Raw genomic sequence first — 19,222 nt, 5'->3', positions numbered from 1 at the left:
TTCTCTGTGTTTATTTCTGTGTATTAGATAGGTTGGTGACATTTCCCTGTTATGGAGAAGTGACTTTATATAGGAGATGTCCTATGGGACACAGCAGTACACATCTCTCTGGTTACCAGAGCTATGGGCTCTAGGGGTATGGCAGCGTGGGTGCTTCTGTTGTGGCATGGTTGACTACTGTGGGCATGCTGGTAGGCAGGGTTGGCCCCTTACCCAGTTGGCTGCCAGGCCCTGCCTTGTGTGGTGGTTGCTAGCTACCTAGTAGGTGGGGTGGGTCCCATTGTGGCTGGCTGCCAGTCCCAGGAGGGTCTTGGGGCTGGTGCCAGCCTTCTGATGGGTTGGGCTGAGTCCTGGGGGAGCTGTCTGAGGGTGTGAGGGTTCTTGGGACTGGAGCTGGCCCATTATTGACAGGTAAGCCCCCAGCACTAATAGGTACAGGGAGGACACCAAAATGGCACTTGCCTGCACCAGTGTCCTCTGGTAGAACAAGCTCCCCCAAAATGGCTGCTGCCAGCATCTGTGTTCCCAGGGGAAGTCCCAGTGGCCTTCTGTCTCCCTGGGAGGCTTTCCAAGATCAGCAAGTGGGTGTCAGGTGAGGCTTCTTTAAAATTACTGCTTGAGTGGTAGGACTTAGGAGTGTGTGAGAATTTGCATGCACCCTTTAAGAGCAGTCTCTGTTTCCTATAGCCCTCCAGCTCTCTTGTAAGCCAGCCCTCCTGGTCCTCAAAGCCAAATATTATGGGGGCTCATTTTCCTGGTATAGAGTGCCTAGGCTGGGGAGCCCAATCTGGGGCTTGGATGCCCCAGTCCTTGGGGAGAACCTTTGCAGTTGAAATTAACCTCCCTTTTCTAGGTCACCTACCCAGGGGTAGAAGTCTTGACTATACCATATTTCCACTCCTCCTGCCCATCTCATTTTGCCGCCTTCTTTATACCTGGGAAATCTTTTCTGCTTGTCTTCAGGTTGTTCTTATAGATAGCTGCTCTGTAATAGTTCTAATTTTGGTATGCCCATGGGAGGAGATAAGCTCAGGATCTTCTTACTCTACCATCTGGGCCACACCTCCCTTTGCCCATTTTTAAGTTGGTTTGTTTGATTTTTGTTGTTGCATTATAGGAGTTCGTTATACATTCTGGGTATTAATCCCTTAATCAGACTTTTGATTTGAAAATATTTTCACCCATTCTGTGGGGTTTTTTTTTTAACTGAATTGATTGTGTTTGATGCACAGAAATTTTAAGTTTTGATGTAGTCTAGTTTATCTGTTTTTTCTTTTATTGCCTGTGCTTTTGGTGTCATTCAAGAAGTCATTGCTAAATCCAGTGTCATAAAGTTTTCCTCTGTGCTGTGTTTTCTTCTAAGAGTTTTATAGTTTTAGGTCTTACGTTTAGGTCTTTGGGTTATTTTTATAGACAGTGTGAAGTAAGATCTAACTTCATTCTTTCATATGTAGATACCCAGTTTCCTCAGCACCATTTGTTGAAAAAAAATCCTTTCCCCACAGAATGGTCTTGACACTCTTGTTGAAAATCATTAGATCATATATGAGAGAGTTTTTTCCTGAGCTCGCTGTTGTTTTCCATTGGTCTTTATGCTGGTATCACACTGCTTTACTGTACTGTTGTAGGAAGATTTTTGAAATGAGGATATATGAGACCTTCAGCTTTGTTCTTCATTTGCAGCATTGTTTTGGCTATTTGGGGTCCCCTGAGTTTCCATATAAATTTTAGGATGGGTTTCTCTATTTCTGAAAAAAACTGCCATTGGGATTTTGATAGCATTTGCTTTGAATCTGTAGATAGATTTGGGTAGTATTGTCACGTTAACAATATTAAGTCTTCTAAACCATGAACACAGAATATCCTTCCATTTATTTAATGCCTCTCTTTGTTTCCTTCAGCAGTGTTTTGTAGCTTTCGGTGTACAAGTCTTTCACTTACTTGATTTAATTTATTCCTTAGTATTTTGTTCTTTGTGATGCTATTGTAGATGGAATTGTTAATTTCATTTTCAGATTGTTCATTGCTAGTGTATAGAATGTGACCGATTTTTGCCTATTGATTTTGTGTCTTGCAAGTTGGCTGAATTTGATTCTTAGTTATAACAGCTTTTTTTGTGAAATCTTCAGGGTTTTTCATAAAAAATCATGTCATCTATGAACTGAGATGATTTTATTTCTTCCTTTTCAATTTGATTGCCTAGAAGTTTTAAATTTTGATGCTGAAATCCAGTTTATCAATTTTTTCTTTTTGTTGATTTTTATTTCCTTTCTAAAAAAAAATCTTCATTTATACTAAAGTCATGAAAATATTCTCCTGTTTTCATCTAGAAGCTTTATAGTTTTAGCTTATAGGTTTAGGTCAGTAGTCCACCTGAAATTAATTGTTGTGTGTGGTGTGATACAGTGGTCGAAGTTCTTTTCTCCCTTATAGATACCCAGTTTTTCTAGCACCATTTGTTGAAAATACTTTTCCATTTAATTGCTTTGGCACCCTTGTTGAAAATTATTTGACTGTGTATGTGTGGTATTTATCCAGGGCACTCTGTTCTGTTCCATTAATCTGTTTGTCTATCCTTTTTTATGTTCTCTTGATGAGTATACCTTAAAAAAAGTTATCTTGAGATCAGATAGTGTATGTTCTCCATCTTTGTTCTTCTTTTTCAAGACTATATTGGCTAGTCTAGGGGTTTTGGGGGGGGTTGTTTGTTTTTTTGTACTTCTATATAAGTTTTAGAATCAGCTTGTTAATTTCTGCAGTAGGCCTGCTGGAGTTTTGGTGGAGTTTACATTTATAGGTCAGTTTGAGGAGACTTGACATCTTAAAGATATTAAATCTTCCCATCGATGAACAAAAAAAGTCCATTTATTTAGGCTTTTTAATGTCTCTCGGCAGTTTTATACTTTTCCAGTATAGAGGTCTTTCACATCTTTTGTTAAATTTATTTCTGAGAATTTTATGGGTCTGGATGCTGTTGTAAATGGTATTTTAAAATTTTCCTTTTTTAATTGTTCATTGCTAGTATATGGAAATACAATTGATTTATGTATACTGATGATGTATTTTGTGTGAAAGCTTAATTTACTTATTAGTTCTAGTAGTTTGGTAGATTCCTTTAAGATTTTTTACATATAAAACCATTGTATTTTCTGCAAATAAACGATTTTATGCTTTCCTCTCTAATTTGTATGCCTTTTAAAAATTACAGTCATCTCTCAGTATCCATGGGGTATTTGTTTCAGAACCCGCCACAGATACCAAAATCCATGGATGCTCACATCCCATAATTGGCCCTCTGTATCCATGGTTCTGCATCCGTAGATTCAACCACCCATGGATTGTGTATTACTGTATGTATTTATTGAATAACTCTACATGTAAGTGGATCTGCACAGTTCAAACTGGTGTTGTTCAAGGGTCAACTGTATTTTTTTGTGTGTGTGCATGTGTGGTAGGAGTTCTTAACATGAGACAGACCCTCTTAACAAAATTTTAAGTGTACAATATAGTATTGTTGACTATAGTTACTACGCTGTACAGCAGATCTCTAGAACTTAATTCATCTTGCTTAAGTGAAATGTTATGCTCATTGATTTAAGTAACTCCCACATGTTCCCCTCCCTCCAGCCCTTAGCAACCATCATTCATGCTTTGATTCTATGAGTTTCACTATTTTAGTTACTTTGTATAATGCGATGCAGTATTTGTCTTTTTGTTACTGGGTTATTTTAGCATGGTGTCCTCAAAGTTCATTCTTGTTGCATATTCCAGAATTTCTTTTTTTTAAAGTCTGAATAATATTCCTTTGTATGTATATACTACATTTTCTTTATCCATTCATCTGTCAATGGACATTTAGGTTGTTTCCAAATCTTGGTTATTGTGGATAGTGCTGCAGTGAATATAGGGGTGCTCATATCTTTTTGAGATCCTAATTTCAGTTCTTTTGGATAAATACCCAGAGGTAGAATTGGTGGATCATATGGATCAAAAAAAGTAGTTCGGTTTTTTTCTTGCTTGATTGCACTGACTGGTTCCTCCAGTATGATGCTGAATTGAAGTAATGAAAGCAGACATCTTTGCCTTGTTCTTGATTTTACATATAAAGTGTTTGACCATTAAATATGATGTTAACTGGAGGCAGGTTTTTTGTAGATACCCTTTATCAGATTGACAAGAGTTTTCTTCTGTTCCTAGTTTGCTGGGAGTTTTTATTATAAATGGATGTTTAATTTTGTCAAGTACTTTTTCTGCACCTATGGAAATTATTATATTATTTTTCTTCTTTATTCCTTTAATACAGTACATTGAATAATTTTCAGATGGTAAACAAATCTTGCATTTTTTGATAAACTCCAGTTGGTCATGAGTATCACTCTTATATATTCCTAAATTTGATTTACTAATATTTTATTAGGAAGTTTTGTGTCTGTGTTCGTGAGGGGTATTAATCTCTACATTTGTATTCTTTTGAAGTTTTTGTCTGGTTTAAAATATCTCTATTTAAATACTATAAATTTTCCTTTATTAATCTCTCTTTAACATATATATGTAAGGCCTTTTCTTTATATTTATTTAATACATATAAAGAAGAAAGGGTCTAAGATCAAAGAAGCTAGAAAAGAAGAGCAAATCCAAAGTAAGGAGAATAAAGGACATAGTAATTTGCTTTTATTTATTTAATTTCATTTATTTATTTATAGCATTTAAATCAATAAATATGTATTCATATATATTTAAATGCTATATATTTTTCTTTAAGGACTGCTTTAGTTGAATCTCCCACATTTTGTTATGTTATCTTTTTATTATTATTTGGTTCGAAATATTTTTGAAAGTTTTCCTTATGATTTGTCCTTTGATTCATGGATTATGTAGATTGTGGTTTTTAATATCTAGATAGTTTGGGATTTTCAAGATAACTATTAGATTTAGTCCCCCTGTACTCAGAATATACTCTGTATGATTTTGATCCTTTGAAATTTATTGAGTTTTTTTTATGACCCCAACATATGATCTGTCTTGGCAAGTATTCCAACTGTGGCTGTTGACTGTAATGTTCTATAAATGTTAACTTGGTCAAGTTGGTTCATAGTGTTTTTCAAATTGTCTATATCTTAGATGATATTTTTTTACTTCTTATTCTGTCTGTCACTAAAAGAGGGCTGTTAAAGTCTTCAACTATGATTGTTGATTTGTCTGTTTCTTCAATTTTATTAATTTTTACTTCATATATTTAGGATTTTTGTTATTAGACACATGCACATTTAAGATTGTTTTGTCTTTTTTTAAAAAAAAATTTGGGGGGGGGTAAGTAGGTTTATTTAATTTATTTGTTAGTTTTATTTTAACAGAGGTACTAGGGATTGATCCCAGGACCTCACGCATGCTAAGCATACACTCTGCCACTGAGCTACACCCTCCCCGTTTTGTCTTCTTAATGAATTGATCTTTTGTCATTATGAAATAGCCTTCTTTATCTCTAGTAATACTCTTTGTCTTGCAGTCTACTTTGATATTAATGTAGCCACATCAGCACGGCTTATCTTTTTATGTCTTTTTATTTTCAACCTGTCTTTGTCTTTGTAAATAACATATGGTTGGTTCTTACCTTTTTGTCGAGTGTGATAGTCTCTGCCTTTTATTTGGGGTGTTCAGTACACTTACATGGAATGTAAGTATTGATACGTTTGGATTTAAATACTTTATCTTGGTTGTTTGATTTCTGTTTTTCCTGTCTTTGTTTTTCTGTTCCTTCCTTCTTTCCTTCCTTTTTTGGGTGGCAAATTCAGTATTTTTATCTCCTTGGGCTTCTTCTTTTTTATTCCTTTTGTGTTGTTTTAAGTTGTTGCTCTAGAGCTTACAGAAAGCATCTTTATTACAGTTTACCATGAAAAGTATTCTGCTTTATGAACAATGTAAGAAACTTACTACAGTAAATGTGTTTATAGTACTCCTGCCCTTGTGTTCTTGTTTTATATAATCCTTATGTTACATTGCTGTTATTTTAGTTTTAAACAGTCTATAATCCTTTCAGGAGATTTAAAAATACACACATATATGTACATCTAATTCTTTTAATTTAAATTTTAAACAGTCTATGGTCTTTTCAAGAGATTTAAAGATACACACCCTATATATGTACATCTAATTTTTTTTAATGTCCTTGATATTTACTGACATATTTACCCATTCTGGTGTTTTCATTCCTTCCTGCAGAACCAGGTTTCTATTTGGAATCATTTCCCTTTGGCCTGAAGAATTTCTTTTTGCCTACTTTTTAAGTACAAGTCTGCTGGAGAGTAATTCCTTTAGCTTTTGACTTTTGAAAATTATTCATTTCTCTTTTGAAGGATATTTTAATTGGATTTAGTATTTGAGGTATTTTTCTTTCAGCACTTTAAAGATACTGTTCCACTGTTCTCTACCTCTCTTGTTTCTGGTGAGAAGTCAGCCATTATTCTTATCATTGTTTCTTTGTATATCATGTGTCCTTTTTCCTCTGACTGCTTTCAAGATTTTCTCTTTATCTTTTGTCAGTTAATCTATGACAAAGGAGGCAAGAATATACAATGGAGAAAAGACAGTCTCTTCAGTAAGTGGTGCTGGGAAAACTGGTCAGCTACATGTAAATGAATGAAATTAGAACATTTTCTCACACCATATACAAAAACAAATGCAAAATGGATTAAAGATCTAAATATAAGACTGGAAACCATAAAACTAGAAGAAAACTTAGGCAGAACACTCTGACATAAATTGTAGAAATTTGGGTGGGGGGTTAAGTCTTCTAAGGCAAAGGAAGCAAAAACAAATGTAAAGAAATGGGACTTAATTAAACTTAAAAGCTTTTGCACAGCAAAGGAATCCAACAAGATGAAAAGACAACCTACTGAATGGGAGAAGAGAAGATATTTGTAAGTGATATGACTGATAAAGGGTTAATATCCAAAATATACTAGCAGCTCATATAACTCAATATCAAAAAAAAAACAAGCAACCCAATTGAAGAATGGGCAGAAGATTTGAATAGACATTTATCCAAAGAAGATACACAGCCAAGAAGCATATAAAAAGATGTTTAACATCACTAATCATCAGAGAAATGCAAATCAAAACCTCAGTGAAATGACCTCATACCTGTCAGAAAGGCCATCATCAAAAAGTCTACAAGTAGCAAGTGTTGGTGAGGTTGTGGAGGAAAGGAAACCCTAGTACACTGCTGGTGGGAATGTAAATTGGTGCAGCTACTGTGGAAAACAGTATGGAGGTCCCTCGAAAAACTGGAAATAGAACTACCATGTGATCCAGCATTTCCACTCCTAGGAACATAACTGAAAAAAACAAAAATACTAATTTGAAAAGATACATGCACCCCAATGTTCATAGCAGCATTATCTGCAATAGCCAAGATACGGAAGAAACCTAAGTATCTATCAGCAGTTGAATGGATAAAGAATATGTAGTACATATATACAACGGAATATTACTCAGCCATAAAAAAGAATGAAACCCTGCCATTGCAACAATATGGATGGATCTGGAGTGATGAACCTTAGTGAAATCAGTCAAAGACAAATACTGTATGTTGTCACTTATATGCGGAATCTAAAAAATAAATGAATGAATATAACAAAATAGAAATGGACTCACAGATTTAGAGGACAAATGTGGTTACCAGTGGGGAGAGGGGAGTGCTAAGATAATAGGGGTAGGGGATTAAGAGGTACAAACTACCATATATAAAATATATAAGCTAAAAGGATGTATAGCCAGTATTTTATAATACCTTTAAATGGAGTATAATCTATAAAAATTTTAAATCACTGTTGTATAGCTGAAACCAATATAATATTAAAAATCAACTATACTTCAATAAATAAAATAAATAAAACTTTATCGCTGATGTTTTTCATTTCTAGAATTTTTATTTGTTTTTTTAAAATACAGTTTTTTATCTTTTTATGCATGTTATATACCTTTTTCACAATTATTTTAAAGGTCTTGTCTAATAATTCCAACATTTGGACCACCTCTGAGTCTTGTTCTATTGAACAGTTTCCCCATCTTGTCAGTGGGTCACATTTTCTTCCTCTATCACATCTTACACTTTTTAAATAAAAAGCCAGACATTGTATCTAAAAGAGTTGTGGAGACTAAAGTGGAAAGGGCAGCCGTTAGTGTAGGTGAGTCAGTTTAGTGTGTAGTTGAACTGGATCTGGGCTCTATTGTTGCTTTAGTTAGGTAGAATCGGTTCACAACTGCTTTCAAATTTTTAAAGATGAGATCAGAACCCTCCTTTAGCCGGACTTGGGATCTGAGTGTCTGGAGGGTTTGACTTAGTTCTTTCTTCTGCTTTACCCTCAGCCTTTAGCACGTCCCACGTAACTGTACCTTAGGGTGTTGTCAAGGGGATTCTCTTGACTCTCCAAGCCCCTCCCAAACATAGATGGCCAGTGCTCTGGCTAAACTCTGTCCTCATGTCTTTGGCTGTCTTGTGATAATCCTGAGATCAAATTATTTTTTTTCTTCTAGCCACTGTAGCCTGCAGATCAAAGCTCTGGCCAAAATCCGTGCCTTTGTTCAAGACACGTGAGTGTTGCCCCTTTCCAAAATTCACCTATTTCAAGGGAAGATCTTTTTGTTTTGTTCCTCTGCCTGAGCTATTTATTTCATTTCTACAAACATTGTTTAAATGTCTACTCTTTTATCTTATACTTTGCTGTAGTCGGTGCAGGACGCCAGGGAAGCATGTTGCATGAACCTTGCCCTCAAAGACCTTACCTTGTCTTTGGACAGATAAGAGTAACCCAGGAAAAGGATACACGAAAAAAGTTATTAAGTTACAGAGGATGTAGGGTGGCATAGCCTGAGTAGAAAACAGAATATTCAGGGGACATGAAGAGTGATCTAGAGAGGAGAGGTAGGACTGGTCAAGGGAAACCTCTGGGAGGGGGCGAGCATAAGCTTATTCAGCTTTCTGGGGCATAGTGACATCCACCCAGATGGACTTAATGTGGCCTCTGACAGCAGAGGGGAACCAGCATGTGCTGATGGGTAACTGGAAGAAGGGTGTGCAGGGACCCTGGAATCCACGGTGGTCAGGAGGGTAGTCTCCCTTCCCTTTGTGGTGGGACGAAGAGGTCATCTCATTTTCTGTACATCTGAGCTCCCATCTCCAAGAAGCAGAGCCGTGTGAGTGTTACAAGCACCCTGTGCTAATGGCAACGTGGCCTCATGTGCGCATGCGCCCGTTCATTCACATGGACTTCTCTCTCTAGGGTTCGGAAGGGTGCACAGGAGGCATGCTCCATACCTCTTAGAGGCTTAAATCATTTACTGGCTTCATTTTCCCAGGACCCTGAGTGAGCCTCGGCAGGCAGAGATCCGGAAAGAGTGCCTCCGACTTTGGGGGGTGAGTGTCTTTCCAGTCCACTGTTGCTCCAGGAGAGGGAGGCTTTACAGAAGAATGGGATCGAATCCCAGCCCTGTCACCTTAGGGTCCCCCCTACACACATGAAAATGTCTGCCTACCCTCACAGCGTTCCAGGGCAGGATGGCTCAGCATTGTTGGAAGTTACCTCCCTGGTTCTTTTCACTGCCAGGTTAGCCCTGCAGCTGGGTCAGAAAGGACAAGGGTGGTGAGTGAACAGGCCTCATTTTTCTGCTGGTGGCCCTGTGTAGCAAGTGACCACAGAGAGCCCCAGAGAAAGGGAAGTGGACTTTGGGGTGTGCTACCACAGGGCCTGAAAGGGAGCAGTGACTCAGTTAGCCACCTCCATCCCCCTCTTTCCATCTTCCTTTGTTGCACGCCACTTTCTCTTCCCCAGTCTGAGTCCTCCCCCTCGCCTACATAGACTCACACACAGCCTTGGTCAAAGTGCATTTGAAAACCAAAGCTCTTTGCTATCTTGTTTCAGATCCCAGACCAGGCTCGAGTTGCTCCTTCTTCCACAGACCCAAAATCTAAGTTCTTCGAGCTAATCCAGGCAAGTTTGGTATCTGGTGAAAATAAAAAGTTAGAGAGGCCTAATTAGATGTGGTATTACTGAGACCCCCAGAAGCCTGACCTCCGAGGGGCTTGTGTCAGTACCACCTGGGCTCTGAGGGGCTGGGCTGAGACCACCACAGGTGGGAACTTTTGGTGTAGTGTTGAGTTCCCCGAGAGCCCACCAGGCTGCCTGACGATTCTTGTCCTGAGATGTGTTGTGTTCAGCATTCTTGCCACCTAAAGGATGGTGGTGGCTATCACTGCCTGGCAAGTTCAGGAATCTGTGAGATGTACCTGCAGGGGAGAGAAGAAGTATGGGATGATCTTGGACAGGGGAGCTGGTCAGAGGGCCAGGAGGGGCTGCCCAGGGGAAGCTCCACCACGGAGCTTGCCTAAACCTAGGCTCCCTGTTCTATTTCTGGTGAGCGGTCCTCAGAATTCTTCTGCCTCTGTTTTCCTACCACCTGACTTTTCCCTGGGCTTCATTTAAATCTGGCCCAGATCATGGGCCATTGTGCTGATTTTGTGGGGTCAGGAACTGCAGAATGATGGCCTCAAAAGAATAGCACGTGTAAATTTTTCTGAACGGGGTGAAGATACCACGTAACTGCTCTCAAACCAACTGCTTGGGAGTCTTTGCCTTCGGTTTTATTCAAGGGGAAGCGGGGAGGCTTTTATATTCTGGTGACATTTCCTTATAGCTCTGGTAAATCGATCTGTATTTGGGGACTCGGTGTTCTTTCCTTTCCCAGCCTCTCCTGATAGGTCCTAAAGGAACACTCCAAGCAGACAGAATTAGATCCCAGTTAGTGCGTGGTTAGGTAGCGCAGGGGGCATGTTTCAGAGAGCAAGTACTTCCTGTCCCTCATCTCTCCCAGCCCCCTACACAGGCACCTGTACTGAGCGCCTGTCCCTTCCCCCAACCCAGCTGTGTTTTCTCTGACCTGGGGCTGCAGGGCACTGAGATTGACATCTTCAGCTATAAGCCCACACTGCTTACTTCCAAAACCCTGGAGAAGATCCGCCCAGTGCTCGACTACCGCTGCATGGTATCTGGCAGTGAGCAGAAGTTCCTCATCGGCCTGGGGGTAAGTCTGCAGCTGGCTTCCTACCCAGCTTGGGGTGATGGAACCTTGCTCTCTGTCTGTGGGTATCTGGACAACTGCTGGCCACAGTCAGTGCATATTCTCTTGGCACAATGAGTTGTGACTCCAGGGAGGGTATTTCTTGAAACTTCATTTCCTTTCTTCCTCTAACATAGCCAAGCGTCATTCATTCATTCTTTCATTTATTCATCTCTGTGCATTGCTCAAGGGAACACTGCCTTTTTCTTGTGATGTGGGGCTTCCTAGACTAGCAGAGTGGTCAGCAGGCCAAGCTGGCCTGAGCCCGTGCAGCCATTTCTTTGCAACACCACTACCACCTCATGTCATCCTGTCTTGCAGAGATACCACCTATCCTTACTCTGGTGCTGTAGAGTCTAAAGTGAGATGAGGGAAAGCCTTGGGGGTTCTATGCCTTAATTGGGTAAAGTCCTCATTGCTCTTTCTTTCCACTCTGCCTTGTCTTTCTGTATAGTATTCTCTCTTCTTCCTCACTTTCTCTGTGTGCTCTCACATTTCCTCTTTTCCTCTTTTTACTTTCTCTGCTCTGTTCTCTGGACCCTTGACCAAACCCACTTCAGAAATTCACCAAGCTGGATCTTTCTTGAGGGCCTCTAATCATGGACTCAGGCCTCTTGAATGGTGCCCTGGGCCTGTACCCACCCATGAGGACCGAGTCAGAGGCAGTGGAAGACACTATTCATTATCACTGAAGTATACCTGACTAATCTCTCCCTGACGTTTCCTTTTGGCACTTCCTGGCCCCATCGGCTTGTAGCCACCAACTGATAGCCCTTTTGAGAACTGAGCCTCTCACCCCTCTATCTCTATGCCTGCCTGACCTGGCCCTTTCTCTCTGCCCATAGAAGTCCCAGATCTACACGTGGGATGGTCGCCAGTCAGACCGCTGGGTCAAGCTGGACCTGAAGACAGAGCTACCCCGGGACACTCTGCTCTCTGTGGAAATTGTTCATGAGCTGAAAGGGGAGGTCAGAGGTGGTTCTCACGTTATGGCCCTGCTATCTAGGGAACAGGGCCACAGGCTGAGCCTGGCCCTCCCCCCACACCATGCCACCCTGAACTAATTGAATTACATTGTATGTGGTGCTTGATGGGGCCCAGGACAGGGAGGCGGCTTTGTGATTATTCCTTCTCCTCTGGTAGTTGCTCTAAGCCATGGTTATTCGGGTAGGAAGGACCATAGTCTCCTTATGTGTAGGAGGTCTTAACCATCTCTGCATCAGAGGCCTTGATGGACCTGCTGGTATTTTCAGCTGCTGACTGTTTTTGACCAACGATCCCTTAGAAAGAAGCAACTTATTATTTCCCATGAGTTTTGGCTGTTACAGCCATACAGGTAACTTTCAGGACAGTCAGTGGGAGCAGCTGGCTGGACTAGGAAGCCAGGCCCTGCTGGAGCACCATGGCAGCAGCCTTGCTGGGTTTGAGTTTCTAGGGGACTCATCACCCAGTACCTCAGATCTGTCCACTCTGAATCACGGGCCAGTCTGGTGCTGAGAATCAGCTAGGAGGCAAGCAAGAGAAATATTTTGTGTTTAGAGCCCTCACTTCCCCTAGATGAGGCAGAATGGTGGTCTGCCTGCCACGGTGGGCAGAGGGGGCCCCAGGCTGATGCCTGGCAGGATGGGCAGTGTATTTATCCTTCTAGGGGAAGGCCCAGCGGAAGATTAGTGCGATCCACATCCTTGATGTCCTCGTGCTGAATGGCAGTGACGTGCGGGAGCAGCACTTTAACCAGCGGTCTGACCTGGGCCCTGGGGGAGGGAGGGTGGGGTCGGCCAGGATAGCTCTATGGCAGTAGCCTCCATGGCTTGGTCCCTCACCAAGGCCTTCTCTGCTTAAGGACATCCTTAGTTTCCCCTCTCCTCCCCACTAACTGGTTTCAAGGGCAGGGTGAGAAATTGATGTTGGCACTTTAGTTTACCAGGGCTTGGACCTTGATTTCATAGGTACCAGCCCACTCCACTTTGCCTCAGCTGTTCAGATCAGAGGTGATGTTTGTGTTAAGGTTGAGCCAAGAGGGTGGCCTTATGGGGAGAGGGAGGGTCTTGTTTTGTGCTTGGTGGTCTCACTTAAGTCAGTTCATCTGGACCCCACAACTCACAGAGGTACTGTTGCTTGTGGATGATGCCTAATCAGTTTAAAAGAGGGGACAAAAAGGAGCAACGTCTTACACTGCTGTGATGCTGACGTCACTCCTAAGTTGGTTGATCTGAGTGGGTGTGCTGTGGTGTTTGTGGTTTGGGGTGGTGGAGCAGACACACACAATCAAGATGATACTTGAAGTTCTGGTGGAGGTGGCCGAGCACAGGTCAAGTTTCATTTAAGGAAAACCAACCAAGATATAGTGAAATTAGAGGCCAGAATCCAGAGAGGGGGTGAGGACGTCCATGAAGACATCAGTGGAGAAGGGCAGGGTGGGCTTCCTGGTGGACATGAGTGCTGCATGTTGGAGCAGTTTTGCTGCAGATTCAGGAGTATACTCCCACTGGTGTCCTGGGGATGGGGTGCTGGTAGAGGTACCCTTACTTGCCTCTCAGAGCCTGTTTGGATTACAGAATTCAGCTTGCTGAGAAATTCGTGAAAGCTGTTTCCAAGCCCAGTCGGCCTGACATGAATCCCATAAGGTGAGCATATCGTCTCTCCCCCCAAATCCTCCTTCCTCATTGCTTCTTTTGGCCAGTGCCTGCCCTTGTCCTGTGAGGGGTGGGAGGGCTCAGGGGAGACTAGGCATAGTTGGCATTAGAGATAAGACTGCCACTGATGAGTGATTTGCTTGGGGGTGCCAGGTACGTGACTCCTTTGCCCCAGGTATCTCCTCGCCGCCCTGCCTGTCACGGTGGGCGAACCTCCACAGGAGAGGTTCACTCCTAGGGGTTAGTGTCCTCATTGTAGATGCACATGCTTCAGAGAGCACCTGACTACACATTCACACTTGAGGATCATTGGCATATCAATACTGGCCTTTTCTTTCTTTTTTTTTTTTTTTAGGTAAAAAATGGGTACTGAGGGAACGGGAGTTTTTGAACATGAAAAAGAGAAGGGTGGTTTGAGATAATGGGATCCTTGGTGCACGGAAAGAAGGCCAGGGTTCTGCCATGTTAGGTGGTGTGGAAGCTCCAGGCCCTGCAGGAGGACAGCAATCGGGGCAGACAGGCTGGGCTGAGGGCTGAGCTTATCATCTTTGGGGCTTCACACAACTAGAGACTGAGGTATCTACTTATACTTTATCAAAGTCATTTTCATTACTTTTTAATATAAATCTACTTAAAATTAAATCCAGTAGGGAGATTGTACTTTATAGACATCTTCGGAAAGTCTTTAAGTAGTTTCTTCCTGTGCTTTAGTGTCCTGTCTGCCAGGTCCTGAGAAGCAGCTTCCAGGGCCCCTGCCTCTGCTGCGCTTCACCCAGTAGTGGTTTCAAAAGTGTGTTCAAGGGCCCCGGGAGGTGGAGGGCTGGACGTCAAACATGCTCTGCATCCTGGGTAGCGGTTCCTCCACCCCTGATGGTAATTGACCTGTTAGGATGATTTGGAAGTAACTTTGCTACAGAAAGGCCTGAAATCCATGTAGACAGAACCTGGGCAAGAGCCTGGCCCGTGGTGGTCTGGCCTCGTGATGGTGATGGTGGCCTGGGCTGGGAGTGCCGGCAGTCATGTCTGCCAGATCTTCCTCTCTCTTTCCTCCTGTCTTCCACAACCGTAGCTGCACTCCCCAGTTGCCCTGGGGCAAGCCCGAGGGGGTGCTTGGCAGCTCAGACCTAGGGCTTGTCTGTCCAGGACAGCAGTGTAGCAGGCTGGGGCTCCTCATTCTTGGTGGGTTGGGTGGTGGAGGGCCTGAGGCAGCAGGTGAGGACAGGCACAGCCTCCTGCCTACCAGCTATTGCCCAGACAAATGTTCCCCAGGAAGCCTTTATCCCCTCTCCCTCTGTCCACAGGGTGAAGGAGGTGTACAGGCTGGAGGAGATGGAGAAGATTTTTGTCAGGTGAGTGACTCCACCAGGGTAGCTCAGGATTTGAGGAGCTGGGATGGGCCGTGGCAGTGTCCAGGATTTGTTCTCTGCTGTCCTGTATGTAGATGGGTTGGGGATGTGGCAGTGAGTTGGCCCTGGTGGGCTGCCTCTATCCCCTCACCTCCCTTGCCCGTGCAGCCAAGAGTCCCCTGGCTGAGAGCTGATTCAGCTGTCAGGGGGAGCAGGGCAGGTGTGTGTCAGGCAGAAATATGGGCTCATTGGCACTGTAATAGTTATGACTGTCCCTGCGAGGGGCAGAGCAGCAAGCTGCTTGAAACACTATAAATCCCAGCTCCTGGTGCTGACAGAGGTCCTGCCTGGAGGCAGTAGGGGGAGCATAACTGCTGCTTCCTGTTCTTAGCGGTGTGTGGGGTGCTCAGGTCTGTAGGTCTCATCCTGGCTGTGGCCACTGTGGGCACAGGAGCTGGGCCAGGTCTCAGTGCGCCCACGTTAACTCTTTGGTGGCCACACTGATGCCATGGGTAGTGGCTAAGACCCGTGGCACTCGTGGTCTCAGATCTTATCCTTAGCGGTGTCACCATGACATCCCCAAACAGCAGCAACATAGCAGGGGCACTTGCTACTCCCTGGCCTCCACTGCTTAGTTCAGAGCCTGAGCTTTAAAACCAGCACTGCACTCACCCACTTGACATGAGGCCTGGAGCGTTTCAAGTCTCTGCCTCAGTTTCTTATGCTGAACGGAGGTAAAAATACTGTGGTTGGGTGATTTTGACATTAGCCAGAGACTGACGTTAGGGCCTCCTTTCTCTCTCATGTTTCCTGCCTGCACATTTCCCTGCTCGGGAGATCAGGTTAGAAATGAAGATCATCAAGGGCTCCAGTAACACACCGAAGCTCAGCTACACGGGGCGGGACGACCGGCACTTCGTGCCCACTGGCCTCTACATCGTCAGGACGGTGAATGGTGGGTGATGAGCGATCATTCCCTGACGCTCAGCCGGGGTGACTGGCCCACACCCTGCCTGAGCCAGGCAGCAGACAGGCTGGCACTTCTTTGAGGTGTATGTTGAGGAGGACTATGTCCTTGAACCTCTTCTGTTCTTTGGTGGGTCCTAGGGGTTGGGTGTTGGGGCTGGAGAGACAAGAGCCCAGCTTGTCTACGCACACACGGTGTCCTCCTGGCAGGAAAGGGGCCTTCTTAGTGGGCAGCGGCAGCAGCAGATCCAGAAAGTCAAGTTTGGCCATTTGCATCCCCTGTAGCATCCTTTTTCCTTCGTGCTCTCTGGTTAAGAGTCCTGCTCCCTCAGCCAGGGTCCTAGAGGTGTCGCCCGATAGCAGGCTGGCAGGACTGGGGTAGGGTTGTTGAGAACTATCTTAGTCGTCCTCTGGAGCCTCTTTGGGCTGGTGATGAAGGCTGTGTTCTCACAGGCTCCCTGCCTGCTGTCTGGGTGGGAGAAAGGGGAGTGGAAGAACGGGAGTGGAGGGAGGCATGCCCTACGTTGGCTTGACCTGCCCCTCATGGGTATTTTGTGTCCTTTCTGGGCTTCTCCCCCCTTTCCTCCTATCAGAGCCATGGACCATGGGTTTCAGCAAAAGCTTCAAGAGGAAGTTCTTCTACAACAAGAAAACCAAGACATCTACCTTTGACCTCCCTGCAGACTCCATTGCTCCATTTCAGTAAGTAGCCCTCTTCCAGGCCTGCCCCCTCAGCAGCCCTAGGTACTCACTCCTGCCAGGATGTCAGCCCATCCTCTTGGGGCACACCTGCACCCTGAGACCCTTTGCTGCCCATGCAGGGGCTCCCCACAAGGGGAAATGGAGAGAGTGATGGTGGGACCCAACCCCCAGGACCAGGTTGGGGGTCTTGGGAATAAAGGGCCCCACCCTGGCCTGGGCGTGGGAACATGCTGAGGGCCCACAGCCTTGCTCTTGGACCCAGTGTCCATTTGCCAGATTGTTGGCTGTAGGTTTCAACAGCAGCCGGCAGCCCTACTGTGCCTGTAATTAGCCACGGACACTAGTGTGTCACCACACTAATACTGTTCTATTAGAGTAGCAGAGACAGATAAACCAGGAATATCAGTAATTGTAGGGTCCAGTAGGATGCAATTAGCAGCAGCTATGTGTTAGGAAAGCTGATTCTGGAAGGCAGGGAGGAGCAGGGCCTACTTGGTACATTTTGGCTGCCAGAGGGGAGACCCTCAACTAGAGTCATTGATGAGACTGACTCCTAAGAACAGTTGCCAGGGTGGGTGGTGGTCTCTAGGTCCTGCTCCAGGGGGTGTTGCCCTCTGACCTCCTTTCTCCTCCCCAGCATCTGCTACTCCAGCCGGCTGTTCTGGGAGTGGGGGGATGGCATCCGTGTGCATGACTCCCAGAAGCCCCAGGACCCAGACAAGCTGTCCAAGGAGGCTGTCCTCTCCTTCATCCAGACGCACAGCGCCTGAGGGTCCAGGGGACACCCACCCCTGCCAAATGCCCTGTTACTCCCTGCACCTGGGCCCACATACTGGTTCCTTCTCCCTCTCAGAGGGATGGGAAGCACAGTCACTGCAGCCTGGTCATGAGGGATGGGTGGCCACCTCTGCATTTCCTCTGAAGAGCTCAATAGGGGCCTTCAGAGGACACTCACAAGTTCCTTCTGGGACACTTTTTTGGACTTCGCTCCCCAGAGACCTGCCTGGGAACTGTCTCCCCTGCCTGGACTCAGCCTGAAGGATGCAGCTCCTCCAGCAGGTTTGAGGTCAGAGCCCAGGGCACGTGGGGCCAGTGGAGGACGTGTCAGAGAGATCAGGGCTTTGGCTCTGTTCTCTCCTGTATCCTGTAGACTCACTTTTCTGAGTTCTGTGCACTGCCCTGAGGGCGGCCATGCCCTTGCTTTGCCCAACTTTTTACTGGGCCAACCCTGAGTGGGTGGAAGCCCACCATTGTGAGCTGGCCAGGAGCAGCTGCTGTACAAACCAAGGTTTTGTTTCTTTGAACCTGCTCTGTTTTGATGCCAAGTTGGAGATGTGTCTCCTCCCCCTACCCTGTCCTGGTCTTCCCTGGAGTTCTTCCCAGCCTGGACCTCTGACAGTCCCGCAGGCCGGGAAGGGAGGCATGAGGACCCCACTTCAGGATGCAGGTAGTGCTGTCTGGTGGTTGATGTGACTGCTTCCTGGGCCCCACCCCTTTTGATCTGAACTTTGGGCAGCTCTCAAAGGAGAGGAAGCACCCTCGAAGACCTGCATCTTTCTACATGCCAGCAGCAGTGGCCTCACCATGACAAAGGGTACCTCAAGGGTTGGGTTGCACTCAGTCCTCTGCCAGTCATGGCACCCATTTCCCCAGCCACCTTGCTACCCGCCCCCTTTGTTCTTCTTCCCCAATAAGAGATACTGTTGCTTTTGTTTGTCCTTGCGTGGTCACTCCATTTCCTCTGTCTCAGCAGGCAGAAGGGGAAGAGGGGAAGCTGGGCTGTAGCTTTGGGTGGGTGGGTGGGGCACCTGTGGTTGTTTTTAATGGGAAATACCTCTCAGAGATGCTCATATGGGCTCCCTAGGGCCCCATCCCAGTGCTAGACTGGTTTCCATGGAGAAAGGGCACAGAGGCTCCTGAGGTTAGAACTGACTCCACCTCAGGGGTCTCTGGCCCCTCCCCCCACATTGTCAGCAGCACAGCTGAGATGCTGTATTTCCACCCAGTTCTGGGTAAATCAGTGTGTCTTGCAGAATCTTAGCTCATTAAAGATAAACATATTTTTAATACCTGTGTGGCTTTGTACAGGGGCTGCTGCTGTTTGTCCTTGGTGCATTGTGGTCTGGGACTCACTTGGATGAAACAGCTTGGACTGGAGGTGAGGGGGAGGAAGCGCTACTTAAAGAAAAGGGGAGAAAAGACGGTTTGCTTAGTCAGAGCCTTGTCCAAGCTCAGGACTCCCAAGGCTGCTGCTTGCTGCTAGAGAGGGGCCCAAGGAAGAGCTGGGGAATGATGCAGCACCTGGTCAGAGCAGGGATTGGAGAATGAATGATTCTACAGCCCAGCAGGGCAGGGAGGCACCTTCCCCTTTATATAAATCGCACAGCTTACTCCATGTGGCACTGTGACAATCCAGGATCAGTCTGTGTTACTAAAATAACAGAAGCGTCAGACCAA

General features: G+C 44.9%; 1 protein-coding gene and 1 long non-coding RNA gene across 3 annotated transcripts in view; one reads left to right on the top strand and one right to left on the bottom strand.

The window, feature by feature from the left end:
• The window catches only part of CMTR1 (cap methyltransferase 1), a 52,677-nt gene extending 34,194 nt beyond the window's left edge, over positions 1 to 18,483 (top strand). For both annotated transcript variants that reach the window (XM_015237484.3, XM_015237485.3), the window contains exons 14-24: positions 8,536 to 8,592; positions 9,358 to 9,415; positions 9,921 to 9,989; positions 10,948 to 11,079; positions 11,961 to 12,083; positions 12,764 to 12,855; positions 13,674 to 13,742; positions 15,053 to 15,100; positions 15,940 to 16,052; positions 16,657 to 16,765; positions 17,403 to 18,483. In XM_015237484.3, the coding sequence (XP_015092970.2) occupies positions 8,536 to 8,592; positions 9,358 to 9,415; positions 9,921 to 9,989; positions 10,948 to 11,079; positions 11,961 to 12,083; positions 12,764 to 12,855; positions 13,674 to 13,742; positions 15,053 to 15,100; positions 15,940 to 16,052; positions 16,657 to 16,765; positions 17,403 to 17,535 (1,003 nt within the window). In that variant the 3' untranslated portion in view covers positions 17,536 to 18,483. The remainder of the gene's footprint in view (positions 1 to 8,535; positions 8,593 to 9,357; positions 9,416 to 9,920; positions 9,990 to 10,947; positions 11,080 to 11,960; positions 12,084 to 12,763; positions 12,856 to 13,673; positions 13,743 to 15,052; positions 15,101 to 15,939; positions 16,053 to 16,656; positions 16,766 to 17,402) is intronic.
• Positions 7,953 to 18,934, bottom strand: LOC140687706 (uncharacterized). Its single transcript, XR_012062171.1, has 3 exons — positions 18,836 to 18,934; positions 10,097 to 10,285; positions 7,953 to 10,002 (listed from the first exon to the last, which is right to left on the bottom strand). It is a non-coding gene; the product is annotated as an uncharacterized lncRNA (long non-coding RNA).
• Between the last annotated feature and the right edge of the window lie 288 nt (positions 18,935 to 19,222).

The sequence above is a fragment of the Vicugna pacos genome, chromosome 20, assembly GCF_048564905.1.
Source record: "Vicugna pacos chromosome 20, VicPac4, whole genome shotgun sequence".
Classification (NCBI taxonomy): Eukaryota; Metazoa; Chordata; class Mammalia; order Artiodactyla; family Camelidae; genus Vicugna; species Vicugna pacos.
The sequence above is the reverse complement of the archived record's forward strand: the minus strand, read 5'-3'. Positions and strand labels throughout refer to the sequence as shown.